We start from the raw sequence: 15,988 nt of genomic DNA, 5'->3' as shown, positions 1-15,988 counted from the left end.
GTAATTAGTCGCCTCTATTGTGAATCCACTATATATTACATACATTTGAAGATGATATCCTCAGCACTCATTGAACACATCTGAACAGTATTTTGTTCTCTTCTGTCAGACTGTTGATGCCAGAGAAGACGCTACCTGTTTACCAAAATTATTTATAATTAGCACAGAAATGTAACCGCGGGCAGTCCTGTCTCCTCTCCTTGGCATATTAGACAACAACTACTGGTCGACTGACCTTGGCTCCGGCATCGCTCTCTTCACATTAGTTCCACACAGCTCCTGTTTTATTGTGATCAGACATGCCCTTGCTCTGTGTAAGACTGCTCGAGTGCAATGAATAACAATTGGACATTTGCATCTCTCTGTGGATTTGTACCGCTGAACTGTGCTGTAGATGAACACCACAGGCAGCTGTTATGAACAGTAACAGGCTGTGTGTGTGTGTTGTGGTTTCTGCAGCATCACTTCAGAGAGTGTTTCAGAGGAGTTTCAGGGTCTCTGGAGAAAAATGAGGATGTCTTTGCAGTCGGCTTTGTGAAAAGTAATCAAATTGCTGTTTCCACATTTTGTGAATGGGTATTTAGAACACGGAGTAAATGCTACGGGGGGTATTTTTTGACTTAGCATCCATCTGTGAATCAACCTGTTATTGACAACAAACAGGAGAACATTTCGTCATGTAAATGTCGTGCTAACAACACAGCATCTCGTCACTTCAATCTGTATGCAGAAGCCCTAATTAGATTTTTTGGAGCTGCATGAATTTGCAAATTTACAAGGAAGAGCCCGGTGCCCCTGAAGCTCAAAGCACAAGCAATTTAAGGAATGAAATGTTGTCCTTCTGAGATGCATTTTGTGAAAGGCTTTTTGTGTTCTGTGAAATGTATGTTTTCTAAAATGTGTTTTCTAAAATGTGCGTTCTGAAATGTTGTGATTCGACCTTCAGGGCCACCATATAAGGGTCATTCTTTTGCAGCTTTAGTAGAAAAAAAATCCTTCAAACTCCTCAGATAATGGAGTTTGTATTTAATCCAGACATAATAATGGGATTTCAAGTATGCTGAAGTCATCATCATCATCGGGAGGAATCTCTTTTTTGCAATGACGCCCTGATAACAAAACATATGAAAACAATACACATGAAAGTTTTCAGTGTTGTACAAAGTACCCAAAGAAATCATGGTTAAATATTACTCGGAGTGAGTCACCCATATGAATAGTGCTGGGGTAAAAGTGTTAAACTGTCTGATATTACATTTTTTAACAAATAATTAGTAAATGATAAGTACAAGTCAAAGTAATTATACATATATTTACATGTATAGTTACACTGTGTGCTCGATGATCAGATTCAATATTGAGAGGAATCAGTGAGCTCTTTAATCTGATTGCTGATCAGATGAAATTGTTTTTAAAATGCCTTACGCTAGTTCTAATGCAGCATGTTATCTGCAAAGTAACTTGTAGCTAAAGATATCAAATAAAGTTAGTGGAGTCAAAGGGTAATTGTAAGGAGCCACAAAATTGCACTAAAGTACAGTACTTGAGTAAGTGGATTTAGTCACAGTGACAGTTTCGTTATCATAGAACATGAACATCTCGTCTCTAGAGATTCAAATTATTTTATTTCAAGATATGAAAGTAAATTCTAACACACACACACACACACACACACACGTCCTGTCACAGTGATGGAGCAGCACCTGTGGCTGTTTTGTTCTCTCAGGTTCGGTGTACTGAAGCAGTCTTTACCTTCCCTGCAGCACCGAAACAAGCTCTTGAGATGTGTGTGTGTGTGTGTGTGTGTGTGTGTGTGTGTGTGTGTGTGTGTGTGTGTGTGGACGCACTACCAGTGTTTATCCTTGTGGCGGTCTGTTTTTTGATCTTCATGCTTTGCTAAAAGGGTCTGAGAGAAAAATCCATTTTCCCCTCAGGCTGAACCGTTCCTCGTATTGACTTGTTGGAAATCAATGAGGCCTTTGGCAGTCGAGGTTCAAACCTAAAAATAGCAGGAAGTGATTTCTTTTTACAGATCAAACTTTAGAGTAAGTGAAGGATTCCTGAAGGATCCTGCGGGCAGGAGCTGATATTCCCAGAGGTGAATCCCAGGAGAGGAGCTGTTCCTCTGGGTCAACAAGCCAAAGAACCAAAGAAGTATGTTAACACAATATCTTTTACTTTTACTCAAGTATTACTTTTGGTTACTTCTTCTAACACTGCAGAACAGAAGCAGGAAGCTTTTCCATCACAGCTACAGACTTGCTGTTCTTTGAAATACGAGTCTCATCTGATACAAACATGCAACAAAAATGCATCCAGGATCAAAGATCAAGCAGGCTTTCCTGTGAAAAAAGATACATCGCAAGTTGTTCATCGGGACTGTGACGGGAGCTGCTGCTCTCCACGATTCCTTTGTACTTAGCTGAAGACAAGATAAAGAAGCCCTCTGACTGTGACTACACAGACTGATTTGAAACATCACTAGGTAACACTAAGTAAAAGAGTCAGGCGGTAACGTTTAAATATTTGTCTTGCGTACAAACTTTGTGGAACTTGATGCGGTTTTGCACTTAGCTTATGCTATCATACCACGAGTGTAGAAACAACTGTGTCATTTTCATCTATGAGAGCTAGTGCTATAGTGTCATATCAACAGTTATATTTATACTGGGAACAGACAACTTTCCCTCCCGGGGACTTCCAAGTAATAATTAATGTTGGTGCCGCTATCTCAAAGACAACCATCTGCTTTCCTCAGAGTAGCAACTAACAACAACAGGACCAAGCATGAGTTCATTCATTTAGTCTATAATCGAGACATGAAAGCTGAAAGGAATGGTGCCAGCCGGCCAGCCTGGCTAGATGGCCGTCCAGCTTTCATTCTACCGGGAGATATTGTGCCTGGTGGCGGACAAAAGACTGCATACTTAAAATAAGTTTTATAGGGGACCAATCGGATGGTTTTACATTGTGTAGTCAACCTCACTTCATAATGGTAGGTCAAAGCCAGAAAACTGTCTGTTGTCAGTTTAAGTAAGCTGCAGAAACTATTCATTAATTTCCATCATATCTTGAGGTTACATCTTTACATTATTAACTGTCTTGACACAAAACCAGTAACAAGTTCATTCTTTACTGATCATTAAATGAGCTTTGGTACTGGTATATGTAATACAATGACAGAGACCTGAAACTTTCTTTATATTTTTTCAAATTCTTACAAAAAACAATATATAACAATAAATAAGTGATTTTAAGGAGAGCAGGTTAAATAGCAGGTGGCGACTGTGTGACTGAAGACATCAACTCGGACCTGTACATTTCATTAAAGGATCCCCTTCCCATTAGCTGCAGAGTGAGGGGGGTCTTCACCAGAGGAGAGCGGATTACCAGAGTGGCCTTGAACTCTCTGTCCTCACTACAACACATGACACATATGAACATCAAGCATTTGAATATCAATGTAACCGTTATAAGATTAACATAATCCCTGTGTCACGTTGTCACAGTGTTTTCTTCTGTACCTGGGAGTGAAGCTGATCTGCAGACACTGGCTGCATTTAGTGACGTGACGCTCCTTGGGCCTGAGGAGCCCAAAGTCTGGAGTCACTCTGAACACAGGAGAGTCTCCTTCATCTGACTCTACACACACACAACACACACACACACACACACACACACACAGGTTAATTATAGGAAACATTCATTATAATTGACGTAATTCTTGGCAGTTTAATTCTTACCACCTGACACAAGGCAATTATTTGATGTTTAAACTCTCTCATTATATCTAACAGACTTTTTAAAAGCTCCAAACTGGTCATAATAAGGAGAAAGAGTCAGGCATCTTCCTACTGCTGCAGAGGGTAATGAGATAGGCCAAATACATAGTGCTGTATGTGTAAAAACATTAATCGAAGACCAAAACAAACCCCCCCAGAGAGTGTATACAGAAGACAGCCTCAGCACCTATAAGTGATGTCCAGTGTGTGTGGGCTCCATGGCTGTAGAGGATGACTTCTTTTCTGTGTGTCTGGCCCACGTAGCAGAACCCAAAGTTGACGCTGTCGGCGGACAGGCGCATTGTAACGAGATGCAAATGAGCGCAGAGAGGCACCGTCTGCACAGAGCAGAGAGGAAATTAACTTGATCAAATAATCACACTGTATAATTCATTTTTCTTCTTTCTCCCTTTATTCCAGACTTTTCACTCCAGTCTCTGACCTGCAGGCTGTTGTTGCTGTAGTGAATCAGGAGGTTTTGCTGGAACCTCAGCTTCCTCTGACCAGCTGCACTCTGGATCAGCGTCACCCCAGGAGGGACCTCCTCATCCAACTGGTCTGCATGGTCCAGAAGGGACAGGGAGCAGCGGAAGGCCACCGTCACCTGGTAGTGACCAGACCATAGTACAACAAGATAACAGATAGATGTGCACTGATAAACTCTTTATCAGTTCTGATCTGGTTACGATACATTTATTTGGGTATGTGCCAATACCGATGCTTTCTGTGTTCCAGGACTTTAGGTCTCCTTGTCAGAGATTGCAGCACATTTTAACATAACGATGATCTCATGTTGTTTACATACTCACTTACAAGCTTGTGTTTTGGTGATGCATGTGTGTGCCTGTCCCTACCTACACACTGCCAGCTGCAGTTGAGCATCAACTGGTTTCTTAATAATATCTAAATCAAACATCCTTTCATTGAAAATCTGTGTGCTGCAGTGAATATCATCCAGAAAGTGGCATGACGTGGCTGCCTCTCCTCGTCTCACCTGCATGCTGTGTTGAGGCTGCAGCACCAGGGACTGACTGTCACCAGTAGGCGGGTTGCTGGAGTTGCTGGTTCGGGCCCGAGGCTGCGGCTTGAGCACTAAAAACGGAGGCTGAGTCCCCAGTGTGAAGTGTAGGAGCATCTCTGAGTTGTTTTTCAGCTGAAGGGTCTGTGTGATGTCAAATTCACGCACTACTGTCTACAGAGCACAAAAAACAACAGAAAAACAACCAAAGAAGAATTGGGATCAATTCCACAGAATGTCAGAGCACTGTTGATTAATGCTTTTAGATTTCTCAGACCGACCTCCTTAGCTGATTCTCCCCCCAGTAAATCACCGGCTGAGGCACGAAACTCCAGCACCCCCTCGTCCTCCTCCATCTGAACCAACAGCCTGCAGAGAGAAGAAGATTTGCAATTTAATCAGACCACCTCTGAGCTGCTTTTGCCAAACCTCAGCTAATTTTAACCCAGGGAACATAAATTGGGTTGGATGCATTGGATTTAGGGACATAAATAGTGTGATTGTAATTGCGTACACTCCAGGCTTTACGACTGCAAGTAGATCCATTCTGACAGGCTCCAAATCCAAACCCTGAGCTCTGCCAACTTTACCCCGGACACAGGCAGCCATCTGTAAACACACAAGACAAGTCAACTAATGTTTGCCTTTCTTTTAGGATGTAAAATCCACTGTGTAGGGTATTGAGTATGTTACCTCGCAGTCTAGGCTCATGAAGCCCAGAGCCAACCCAACACACCTGGACTCACAAACTGACCCGGAAAGAGTCAGAGGAGTGTAAGACACGTGGATTGTGCCGCTTCCTTTTGCTGGAATCACCTTGAGGTAAACACCAGGAAGAAAGAACATCATTATTCAATTGGCCGAGGCAGCATTTAAATTATAAAGTGGCTGTATGTGGCTAAAATCTAATCAACATACTATTTGCTGAGGTGTGATGCAGTATGGGTAATCTGAGAGGTTGCCCAAATGAGGTCTGATGTGGACAGATAACAGTTTTTTCTTTGCAGGAAAGGGGTAAAGACGTGTTTCCTCTTCCTCACAGGCATCCTCGGATACATCTTCCTCCCCTTCCTCATCCTGGAATCAATATATTTGAAAGTTTTGAGCCAATAAAAGAGCATAATAACTTACTGGCATCGTAACCGTAAGAATTTCCCAGAGGCAACGCTGTAAAAGTCGTTACAGTTTATGTCTGTGTATCTGTTGAAAATGAAAACTCACACTCACGCTTTGGAGGGAGGAGCTCGTGCCCTCAGAGACCAGGCTCTCATTTCTCTCCCAGGCTGTTTGAATGCTCCCATCAGGAATCCTTAACGCTCCGCTCAACACCTCGTTGCCATCGGCATCTTTAAGTGGAAAGGCGTCTCCGTATGCGACCACAAGATCCACCAGCTTAGGGTCGTTCGGATCTATGTTATATGTTTCCCAGTCCATGCGAATATCTGGCAGCATACAAAGATTTAGATTACATAACTGTATTGGCCCTCAGAGGGAAAACTAGTCGTCTTTCTTTCTTTTTTTTGTTGCAAATATTCCTGGGGTCGTTATAACAAAAAGTCTTATTAACATCTCAATGTCAGTGTCTTCTTTGTCTCATGCACAGTGACAAACAAGACAAAAAGACATGAATCGGATACATGCTGCTATCACGATAACAATGTTTTGATAACCTCTGTACATGCATCATTTAAGTTATGTGTTTGTAATATCATGTGGACTGAAATCTAGCCATGGTGGTACGCAATTTTGACAAATGTCTTCCATTTATACTTTATTTTAGCTGTTTTGTCAATATCTGGATTAAAGGGAATGATGGAAGGTTTTTTGTCAATGTCTGAAATCCCTCTTTTTAGGCAACAAATTATACAAAGTTTTTGGGAGCGCATTCAGAAAACCACCACAGACTGGCAACCATTCACAGCATCATTATTATTGGATGCCGCAACAACGTCTCTAATGAAATCTGGTGTCCAAATATCTGTGAAATCAGCCTTTTTAATAATCAGCCTATTTTTTACATGATTATACCTACCGAACATGGTTGGATTGTTGATGCGGAGGGAACGAGACACTGTGTCACTTCCAGATACACAGGTACCGAACCTAATGATGCAAACAGGACATGTCAAACCAACAGACATAAAGTCATCATTAAAAAAAAAATACACAAATGATGAAGGTTTCAAACTGAAGAAATGGACAGTGGAACAGACTGTATGGTCGGTCCCTGGTTCTGGCCATCTGGACGTGGGCCTGTCATTTGGAAGTAGAGCGGGCAGCCTCTTACTGTCATCTGCATGGGAATGAGCGTGGGCTCAAGGTCCCCAACCTGCCGGAGGAAAATTACATATTAACATAATTCAGCAGTCCCTGACAAAATGAAGTGAATACATGTTATTTTCTGAAATATCCTGAAAAATCTGTTCCATCCCGTTGTATGGCATCATACTTTGCATATGAGGAGATCTCTGTATTCCCCCCACATGTCAGTGTAGGCAGTGACATCCACAGTCTGCGTCTCAAAAGGTCCCAGCAGCCCAGTATCTGGTGAAACAAAGAAAGCTGCTCCTTTTCCATGAGCCAGCAGGCTGCTCACAAACTCTGCACACAGACACAGAGATGTAGTCAGAATCTGCAGTTTGTGTACTCAATCTGCTTACTTTTTAAAAGTGTGTACACTAACCCTCATGTGCTTTTTCTTCTACTTTCTTGGCTTGAAACGAGTGAAGCGGCTTCTTTGTGTATGTGAATCTACGAGTTTAAAATGCAGTCTGTGTCACATCTGCAGTACAGTTAAGTCATTCTTTGATCCATTATTCATGTCAGTGAGTGTGCTGCCTTACCTTTTCTCAGACGGGCTGTTTGGCATTGAGGCATGGCAGATGAAGTACTCCGCCTCTATGGTAAAAGGAGCAGGGATAGCAGTCTGGTTTGTTATCGATAACTGCTTCGTAACAGCTCTCTTTAAAATGACATCATCTCCAAAGTCCAGTAACAGTGTTGAGGGGCTTTCATCATCTGATGCAGGCCTAAAAACAAAGAACTAGTGGTTATACATCCCTCTTATGCATAACAGTTAATTTAGCTCCAATGCAGTTACAAGATTATAATCCAAGGTTACTACCGGACACCGGGCAGGGAGTAGGACACGCTGAGTTTCTTGGTTTTGGAGGCTACGATGCTGAGAACCAGAGGAGAGTTCATTCCCTGGACCTCACAGAGGGCAGTCACCTCAGTCAGCTCCAGCTGGATAAAAGACAAACAACATTTAAATACAATTATCATAAAAGGAGACATATTATGCCTTTCGTTTTTTTTCCTTTCCTTCAGTGTGTTATTAGGTTCTTGAGCACTTTTTTCCCCTGATAGAATCGCTGCATCTTTTAGCTATTCAGTGTAATTTTCCTCCTTCACTCTTTCATATTCATCTGAATCTTTTTGTGTGTTAATAATAGGTACTTACATCTGTGTGGGAGACAAAGTTAACGGTAATCTCCATGCTGGTGTTAGGTCCCAGAGTACCAGAGGAGGGTTCAAAACTGGCTGCACACAGTTCAGCGTGTTTCCCCTGAAGCTGAGTCTGGCAGGGAAAATTGATCAATTTAGCCTCTTTTATCTATCTTAAGGACAAAAAACATTCTCTTATTGATAATATGTAACAGATTATGGACTGTAACAGTTGTGAATGTGGCGTACCATCCAGCTGAAGTGTGACGGCAGCACGGTCTGATTGTAGAGAGTGACAGTTGATACCGCAGGAACTCTAATGTAGAGTTCAGACAGGAGCAGCTCGCAGCTCAGCAGACACACCTGAGGAGACTGCACATCTGCTCGCACCGACAGGTGACTGCAACCGACACACAGGTGGTGTTACTTGTTATCAGCAGGGCGCTGTCATCAAGGAACATCGTTTTTGTTGCCCTTACAAAGCTCCAGCTGCTCCTAAATGCCATGCTTGTTTAAGGTGAGGTTTACACCTTAAAGGGACAGCTCAGTCCAAAATCAAACACAGATTTTTTTCCATCTAACATGTAGGGCTATCACTCTATCTTTATTTTTTGGTGTGAGTTGCCAAGTTTTAGAGAAATCAGATGTAGAAATGTCTTTCTTCTCTTGATTATAATGTAAGTCGATTGACAGTTTTTTGTGAACTGTCCCTTTAAGGCAAAGCTTAAAGAGAAGAACAGTGAAGTTTTATGCATCTTTACCATCCCGTTCCATCTTCAACTATCAACTCCAGCTCTGTTTCATATCGCTGGCAGAAACGTGGCATAAAGAGCACATCCACACTGCAAGACGCCAACGGGGGCAGCACACCTCTGTGTGGCTCGATTAAGATCTGGGCAACAGAGATCCGCAAAGATATTTGAAAAGAAAAAATGTATAAACATGAGCCATATCTTCCGTGTTAATCAATCACAGATGTGTTGCTATGTTGTTGTAGTGTATAGTACCTGTGTGTCTTGATGGTCTGGCCTCTCCGTCAACATCCAGGAGGCCTCCAGCGGAGAGATGTTGGTGAGGAGCAGCGTGGTCTGTGTCTGCTCCCCAAGCTTCAAAAGCCCAAAGTCCACATCGGGGACACTGAGGGTCACTATGGGACCCTGCATCCAAAATCACATGATGAGCATAAATAGGGTAACAGACTGCTCTCAAAGAATGTCACAGCAACACCTTTCTTTCTTACTTTAAAGGAGACTTCCACAGCCAAAGTGACCGGCTCATGATGGTGCTCTACATGGCAGACCAGATTGGTCACCACCCTCTCCGGTTTCCCTCCAGTCACAAAGAGGTCGAAATCAAAACACTCGTTCTCCTCTAGAATCAAACCCACAAAGGACAAATCAATTACTACTGAACCAATAAATTACCTCTGGTTACAATCTATAACGTACAAATTCGAGTGAATCTGCTTGAAGGAGGATTTTCCTGTATCATCCTACGTCATGCTGTGTGACGCACCTATTCTACCAGTAGAGGGCTCTACTTCTATTATGTGTCTGCTGCTGTTCATCCTCTCCCAATGGAAAAAAATGTAGGTTTTGCTGTAATTCCACATCTGATACACACAAGACAGAAGAATAACAGTGAACGACTTTTTGTAGTAATCATAGAAGAAATTAGCTTAATGTAAAGAAAAGATGGCTTAAATAACCTTGAATTTTCTGTGGGTGGATGTGCAAATAAAGATCTCTCCGGGGATCACAACAGCATAGGGCTCCAGTAGGACCTGGTGTGGCTCGGTTGACCCCTTGACCTCTATCTCCATGACGATGACATCGCTCACTCTGGAGCCAGTGCGCACAGGCTGAAGGACACTTGATTTACAAACACGGCGAGACACAAACCGGCACTTGTTGGATGAAAGGAGCTTCTGTTTTGTAAAGTTGAATGTGAGTTCTTTGTATGTGATGATATTTTTACAGATTACCATCTTCAGTACACACTTCTAAACTGTTCAAACAGTGTAACAGGGACTTTACCCATCATCACTGGGCTCTGGTGGCAGGTGGGGGATGTCCCTCAAGACTAGGTGACAGACACTGTGGTAATCCTTCAACTTAAGAAATGAATAGAGGATGAGATAAATATCAGTGCGTACTGTATTATAAACAAAGCTTTCAAACAGAAGACTCAAAATGATAGAAATGCAACATTCTTAAAAGGATAACTTGTGCTATAATAGTGTTTTCAGTCTACCTCTTTAGGACAGAATGTGAACAGAAACTCCTCTTCCTTGCAGGGAGCCAGAACCCCTGTTGGCGGGCTGACGTGGAAAACATCATCTGTGGCCAGGTGAAACTGGATATGAGAGGGCTCTGGGGTTTCCCCTGGAAGCAGAGGGTGCAGGTTGGGCTTCATGATCTGCCAGTGGAAAGGCAGCTCCAAGTGGCTTCAGCCCCAGAGATAGAGAGAGAGAATGACAGAGTTATGTAATGTGATATTTAATGATCCCTGAGGAGAAAATCTTTTTCTACTTGAGCACCGAACGGGGTCAGCGACAGAGCAGCGGCCCTCGCTGTCAGAGTTAATCCGTGTGGGGTCCCCGGGGGGTCCCTATAAGAGGGGTCTATCACTATGCTACCTTCTGCTATACAGAGCACAGATGATGTGTTGGATGACTTTGTGGAGAGGGACTTGACTATAAAAATCCAAAAAGCATGATACTATTCTGCCATTTTGTGCCTCATAGTGATGACATATGGAGGTGTGATGCTTACACATTGTTTCTAATAAGGATTTTCTTCTGTTGCACGGAGTGAGGGTTACACGGGCTGAAACGGACAAAGTGCTCCGCAGTGAGGTCGTGCGCCTCTCCCACGACAGGAGGCTCCTTCTCCCCAGACACAGACACGAGCTCGAGTGCAATCAGCTGACCCTCACCTGGAAAACACACGTCATGCAGGAGACATCAAACATCAATACAAGTTTATCAAAGCATCATTTTTCTAAGAGACTGATCGCTAAGAGATTCACCTTCAACGGAAATGTCTTTCACCTGGCAGTTGTCGCACACAACAGTGAAAACCTGACAGCTCTTGTCAGCAGTGGTGGGAAAGAAAACCACCTGAAAACACACACATGCTTGAAAACACAGAGAATTTATAGGATTTAACTGCTAAACATGCACACACACACAAATGTAAATGCATGGAAGTGAAACCTCACAAAATGGGAAGTATGTTGAGTCTGAAATAATTTTAAAAGGTCACACTGTATTTTACGTTTATAAAGTCAAACTTAACTGCGTTTTAAATACAATTCCACCTACATATTTCTGTTCCTACGTCGTGTTCCATATCAGACTCACCTCCACCACAGTGGCCTCTCCAGGCTGCAGCACAAATAGAGACGGGCTCACTGCAAAGGGTGGCTGCTCAGAAAAGTAAGTTCTTGCCACAGACTATAAAAAAACAAAGAAAAGCAGAGGACCTGTCAAGCACATGAAGGATAAATGTATGTCTTATCTATCTTATGAGTCACATATATTTGTATATTTTTTTTTCACCCTGAGGTTCGACGCTGGCCACTGATTCTTGGGGATGATGCAGAAGGTCCCGGCGCTGAGGCCAACATTCTGGCACAGGAACTCAACAAACTTTACTCCTCCGATCAGACAACAACCACAGTCCAGAACTCTTGGTACTGCACAATAATCAGAGGGAAACATATCAACAATGAGCATTACAACAACATAAGGTTGGTAGATGTCAATGACACTCACATGTGAGTACTGGAGGGGGTCGTGTGGCCGCGATGGGCACCACAAGCATGTGTTCAGCCTGGGTCTCCACCACGAGGAAGTCCTCAAAGTCTCCCAGAGAGTCTGGAGCGAAGTGGACTGTGTACTTACAGCTCATCCCTGGGGCGACAACACCCCCCTCACCTGGGAATCTCCCTGCCAAAACATGTAAGATCAATCCCTTCATTTCAGATACTCTACATTCTTTTGTGTGCTATTTATCCTCCAGTAGGTGGTGCTGGTGTTCATACACTGGATGGCAGCAGTACCACAAGGAACCAAGAAACCACCAATTGCATTCCAGAGACGTATGACTTTATGTTGGCATTCCTTTTGGGTACAGTCACTGACTCTTGACACACTCAATTTCCTCACTATCAACAGGAGGAGGCTGTGCAAGCCAATCCGAACAAAGAGAAGCGCTCACCCAGGCCAATAGAGAAGTAAGGAGTGGTAGGAGGGATGACACGGACGTGGCGGCTCGCGGAAGTCAAGTTTTTCAGCTCAAGTGTAGTCTAGAACAGGATGAAACATGTTGCCATCATCTCATTGACAAACAGTAAGCAGTTTTGGATGATGTAAAGTTTTCCTGCATCATGAAACTTTTCATAAAGCATACCTCATAAACATGTCCCACACTGTAGTCGGTGAAAACCACCACTGAAGGCTTTGCTAGGAAGACTGGTACAAGTTCATCAGTGGAGCTTTAAGGGACAAAGAACACAAACACATCACCTGACTGTTCCGTCTGTTCTGAATAAGGACAGTTTCACAGGAAGTGGTGAGCCGCGTGGCTTGCAAACACTGCAGGCATTCAACTCTATATCTACGAAACCACAAGGCAAAACATTTCTGATTTCACTTCATTACACCTGCTAAAAGAGAAATGGTATTATGCCACCTGGTTGGATCAGAACTTGAGCTGCACTGATGTGACTGAAGGAGGAATGGGTTCTTAAACAAAAACTAAGCTATCTGTGATGAAACAGACACGCATTTTCCCTGAGAGGTCAACACACGGCACCCTCTTTCTCTTTGTTGGAAATGTTTTCTTAGTTTGCTTGTTTGGTCTGTTTGCATTTGTTTCCTTAAGCTGCTGGGCTTTGAGCTCTGAGGGCCACCGTACAAACAAGCACCTTATATCCCATGTCTTTAAACATTCAGTAACTAAATATTTAAAACACATATCATGCATACTTATAAATTCAATGCTATCTCATTTCATATGCTGCTCAAAGTAAGGACGCTTCATTTATGTTCTACATAGCATCCCAACATTTTTGGAATCAGGGTTATACAATTGGTGGGATAATCAACTCTGGTTTCTTGTGTAAGGGATTTATGCAAGGTTGAATTAATTATATGGGAGTAGGAACTATTTTTGATGGTGTATGGATACTCGGTTGACGAGTGCTGAATGACTAGCTTAAAGCATATGTAATGAGTTACTGAAAGCTTGGTACAAAACATTTATACTCATAATAATCATGACAATTTCAAAGGATTTCTTGTTTTTGTAATGAATTCGCAGCTGGTGTCATTATTACTTCATTATAACTGAAACACTATTAATCCAATTAAGACACAGAATCTGACAGATGTCCTATATAAGGTATTACATAATGCCAGGAGTATCAAGTTACAAGTTACGCACTCTGCTCTGGCACAAAAGCTGCACTGCCTTGGGCACCGAGGTAAAGAGTACTCATGTTTGCATTAACAATAAAAGAGAGATTGTCTGACCTGAGCCTATTATATTTCATCAGCTATAACCCATTCAAGATTTTCCCATGTGACCCTCTCTGTCAATATCCTGCCATTTTAAATTTGCTGCATTTGAAGTAAAACGGTGAAAGGAAGCCTTATGCGCAACAGATTCCAGTTACCTGTTCTCCTCCATCTCTTTCCTCACATGCTCTGTCTTCCCTACTTTGCCTCTGGGCCGGATGAGGGATGTGCCACCCTGCTGTGCGTTTGGAGGTTGGAAGCGAGGGTTGCGTAGGAAGCTGTGTCGATCTTTCAGCTCCTGGAGTTTTGCCGATCCCTCCGCCCGGTCCTGTGCGCTCGGCTCATCCATCCACTTTGGTCTGGGTTTGGTCTGGTTCAGCTTCTGAAACACATAAACAGATTTTAAAAGACAGAAGAATGCCTATTCAAAACGCACCTTTAGTAATGTTCTTTCTATCTCCCGTTTTATCCGTGTTGTCTCCTCTCTTTGCCAATTAGTCGTTTGCTTTTGCTTGCTGTCTAGTCGTAACTGCTATTTTAGATTCTATTAGAAAAAGATAAATTGGACTCCTCACCTCCTTGGGAGTTTTCGTCTTTGAGTTTTTGTCTGAGCAGGATTCGAAGGTCAGACTGAGATCTGACTCTATCATTTCTCGCACCTCCGTCTCGGGACTGGGAATTAGAGTGTAACCATCATCCTGGGGCTCCCTGGACACGTGCATGGTGTAGGCGATGGTAGGTTTGGCGAGATCTGATTTTACTGTCGGGAAAAGGATGAGTGAGATATTGAGCAAAAGCACAACGGTCATTAATCATTTAAGATGAGTCCCAAAGAGGATTACGTACTTGGTGCTGGTGGTTGTATCTGTGGTTTATGTGCTGGCAAGTAGTCCTGGGGGGAAATCAGGTTGTTCATTTTGAGAAGATCATTGTCCACACACCAGGAAAAGGCTGATTTGACTGCAAACAGACACAAGGGATAAGAACACGATAAAATCCCATGTATGTATTTAAAAGTAGATATACCTGTAAAATAGACAGACAGCAGTAGAACACATTATATGAATTCATGACAATGTTTCCATCTCACCTGTAGGGAGGCCCTGGTGATCGGAAACGTCTCCCATCATCTCTTTCATATTCTCATACGCCTGTTTCTCTGTGGAAGCAGCCCGAGCTCTGGCCTGAATTATATGAGCCTCCAGCATGTCGGCCTCTTTCACACACCGGCTGTATTCAGCATGAGCCTGCGTGATCAAAGAAATAAATCACAACAGAATGAAACAGATTTATACGAGTGTCACATTTGAATGAAGAACAGTGTTTGCACGTCACCTGTTGAAGCTCTTCCACGTATCTGTCATGGTAGCTGCTTCGTCCACTCTTCGTCTTGATGAGGTTGGACACAGTGTCTTTCCCTATGATGTCTTTAGTGTAAAGGTCCTTGAAAACGCTCGCCAACACATGAGAAATGTCCTAATGTACAAAGGAGAGAATTTTTTAAAATGTGAAGTCATTTTGCTTGACATTAAGAGGGGATTTGATGAGTTGTATTGATATGTTTCACGCCCAGGTGTTCATTACCTGTGACTTTCCAGATGCTGGTCTGTGACTGCCCACACACGGCTCACACCGCAGTGTTTCTTTCGTTTCCGGTTCCTCCAGCATTGTACAGAAGCACTGACAGCTAACAGCTAACACGGGCGAACGTTACATGTTTCACTTGCTGATCAGCTTAGCTAACTAGTTGAGGTTAGCAGGGTCAATATACGGGAACGTCAAAACAAAAAAAAACAGGCTTGATGACGAGTTTCACGAAAAAAATAGGGACATTCACGTTATTTATCTGAAGCTGTGGCGGCTAAAAAGTTTTTCACTCATTTTGTTGACGTCCCCCAGCGCCATATTTGTGTAGTGTGGTTGCCATAGCGACAGCCTAACGGTGCATTTCCGGTCTTTTTCTCCAGGAAGGAAATGATCAAGAACATGAATGGTGTCCTCCCACAGACAAGCAGCAAACAAACACATGTATCATCGTTAACCAGACTTTATTTCTGGACGTTTTGACTCTGTGTTGTGTTGTTAGGAAAGCAGTTCTACTGTGAATTGTCTCTAACTGGTGAAAGTAATTGCCTTTATTTGTAAATATGTAGCCTATTCTTAGGTGGCCTACACAACACAAATTACTTACTAAAAAAACTATATATAATGTTAATA

General features: G+C 42.7%; 1 protein-coding gene across 3 annotated transcripts; it reads right to left on the bottom strand.

Annotated features, from left to right (window-relative positions):
- Positions 1–3,114: 3,114 nt before the first annotated feature.
- Positions 3,115–15,713, bottom strand: dlec1 (DLEC1 cilia and flagella associated protein). Of its 3 annotated transcripts, none has more exons than XM_030398249.1 (38): positions 15,356–15,713; positions 15,107–15,247; positions 14,862–15,018; positions 14,618–14,731; positions 14,347–14,531; positions 13,930–14,150; positions 12,663–12,747; positions 12,471–12,558; positions 12,026–12,199; positions 11,810–11,946; positions 11,612–11,704; positions 11,278–11,368; positions 11,022–11,184; positions 10,501–10,693; positions 10,284–10,360; positions 9,956–10,118; positions 9,763–9,859; positions 9,488–9,618; positions 9,255–9,404; positions 9,009–9,139; positions 8,497–8,647; positions 8,264–8,380; positions 7,925–8,046; positions 7,644–7,829; positions 7,484–7,551; positions 7,250–7,401; positions 7,014–7,129; positions 6,833–6,903; positions 6,022–6,242; positions 5,719–5,877; positions 5,494–5,616; positions 5,315–5,409; positions 5,082–5,169; positions 4,777–4,974; positions 4,225–4,386; positions 3,970–4,120; positions 3,525–3,642; positions 3,115–3,418 (listed from the first exon to the last, which is right to left on the bottom strand). In XM_030398249.1, the coding sequence occupies exons 1-38, from the start codon at positions 15,437–15,439 to the stop codon at positions 3,268–3,270; spliced, it is 5,124 nt and encodes a 1,707-aa protein (XP_030254109.1). In that variant the 5' UTR covers positions 15,440–15,713; the 3' UTR covers positions 3,115–3,267. The 3 variants fall into 3 exon arrangements, with proteins under 3 accessions (XP_030254109.1, XP_030254108.1, XP_030254110.1); XM_030398248.1 differs by having other exon boundaries at positions 13,930–14,153; positions 15,356–15,712; XM_030398250.1 differs by having other exon boundaries at positions 6,028–6,242; positions 13,930–14,153; positions 15,356–15,712.
- Between the last annotated feature and the right edge of the window lie 275 nt (positions 15,714–15,988).

Source organism: Sparus aurata, chromosome 19, assembly GCF_900880675.1.
Source record: "Sparus aurata chromosome 19, fSpaAur1.1, whole genome shotgun sequence".
NCBI classification, from domain to species: Eukaryota; Metazoa; Chordata; class Actinopteri; order Spariformes; family Sparidae; genus Sparus; species Sparus aurata.
Note: the sequence above shows the minus strand (reverse complement) of the source record. Positions and strands in the feature narration are given on the sequence as shown.

What these genes read in the sequence shown, in the direction of transcription:
- dlec1 (XM_030398248.1), bottom strand. Translation starts at nt 15,439, where the DNA reads ATGCTGGAGGAACCGGAAACGAAAGAAACACTGCGGTGTGAGCCGTGT. An exon ending in ACAGCAACAACAGCCTGCAG is followed by an intron (nt 4,121 to 4,224) that starts GTCAGAGACTGG and finishes TGCTCTGTGCAG; the next exon opens with ACGGTGCCTCTCTGCGCTCA. An exon ending in CAGATCAGCTTCACTCCCAG is followed by an intron (nt 3,419 to 3,524) that starts GTACAGAAGAAA and finishes CATGTGTTGTAG; the next exon opens with TGAGGACAGAGAGTTCAAGG.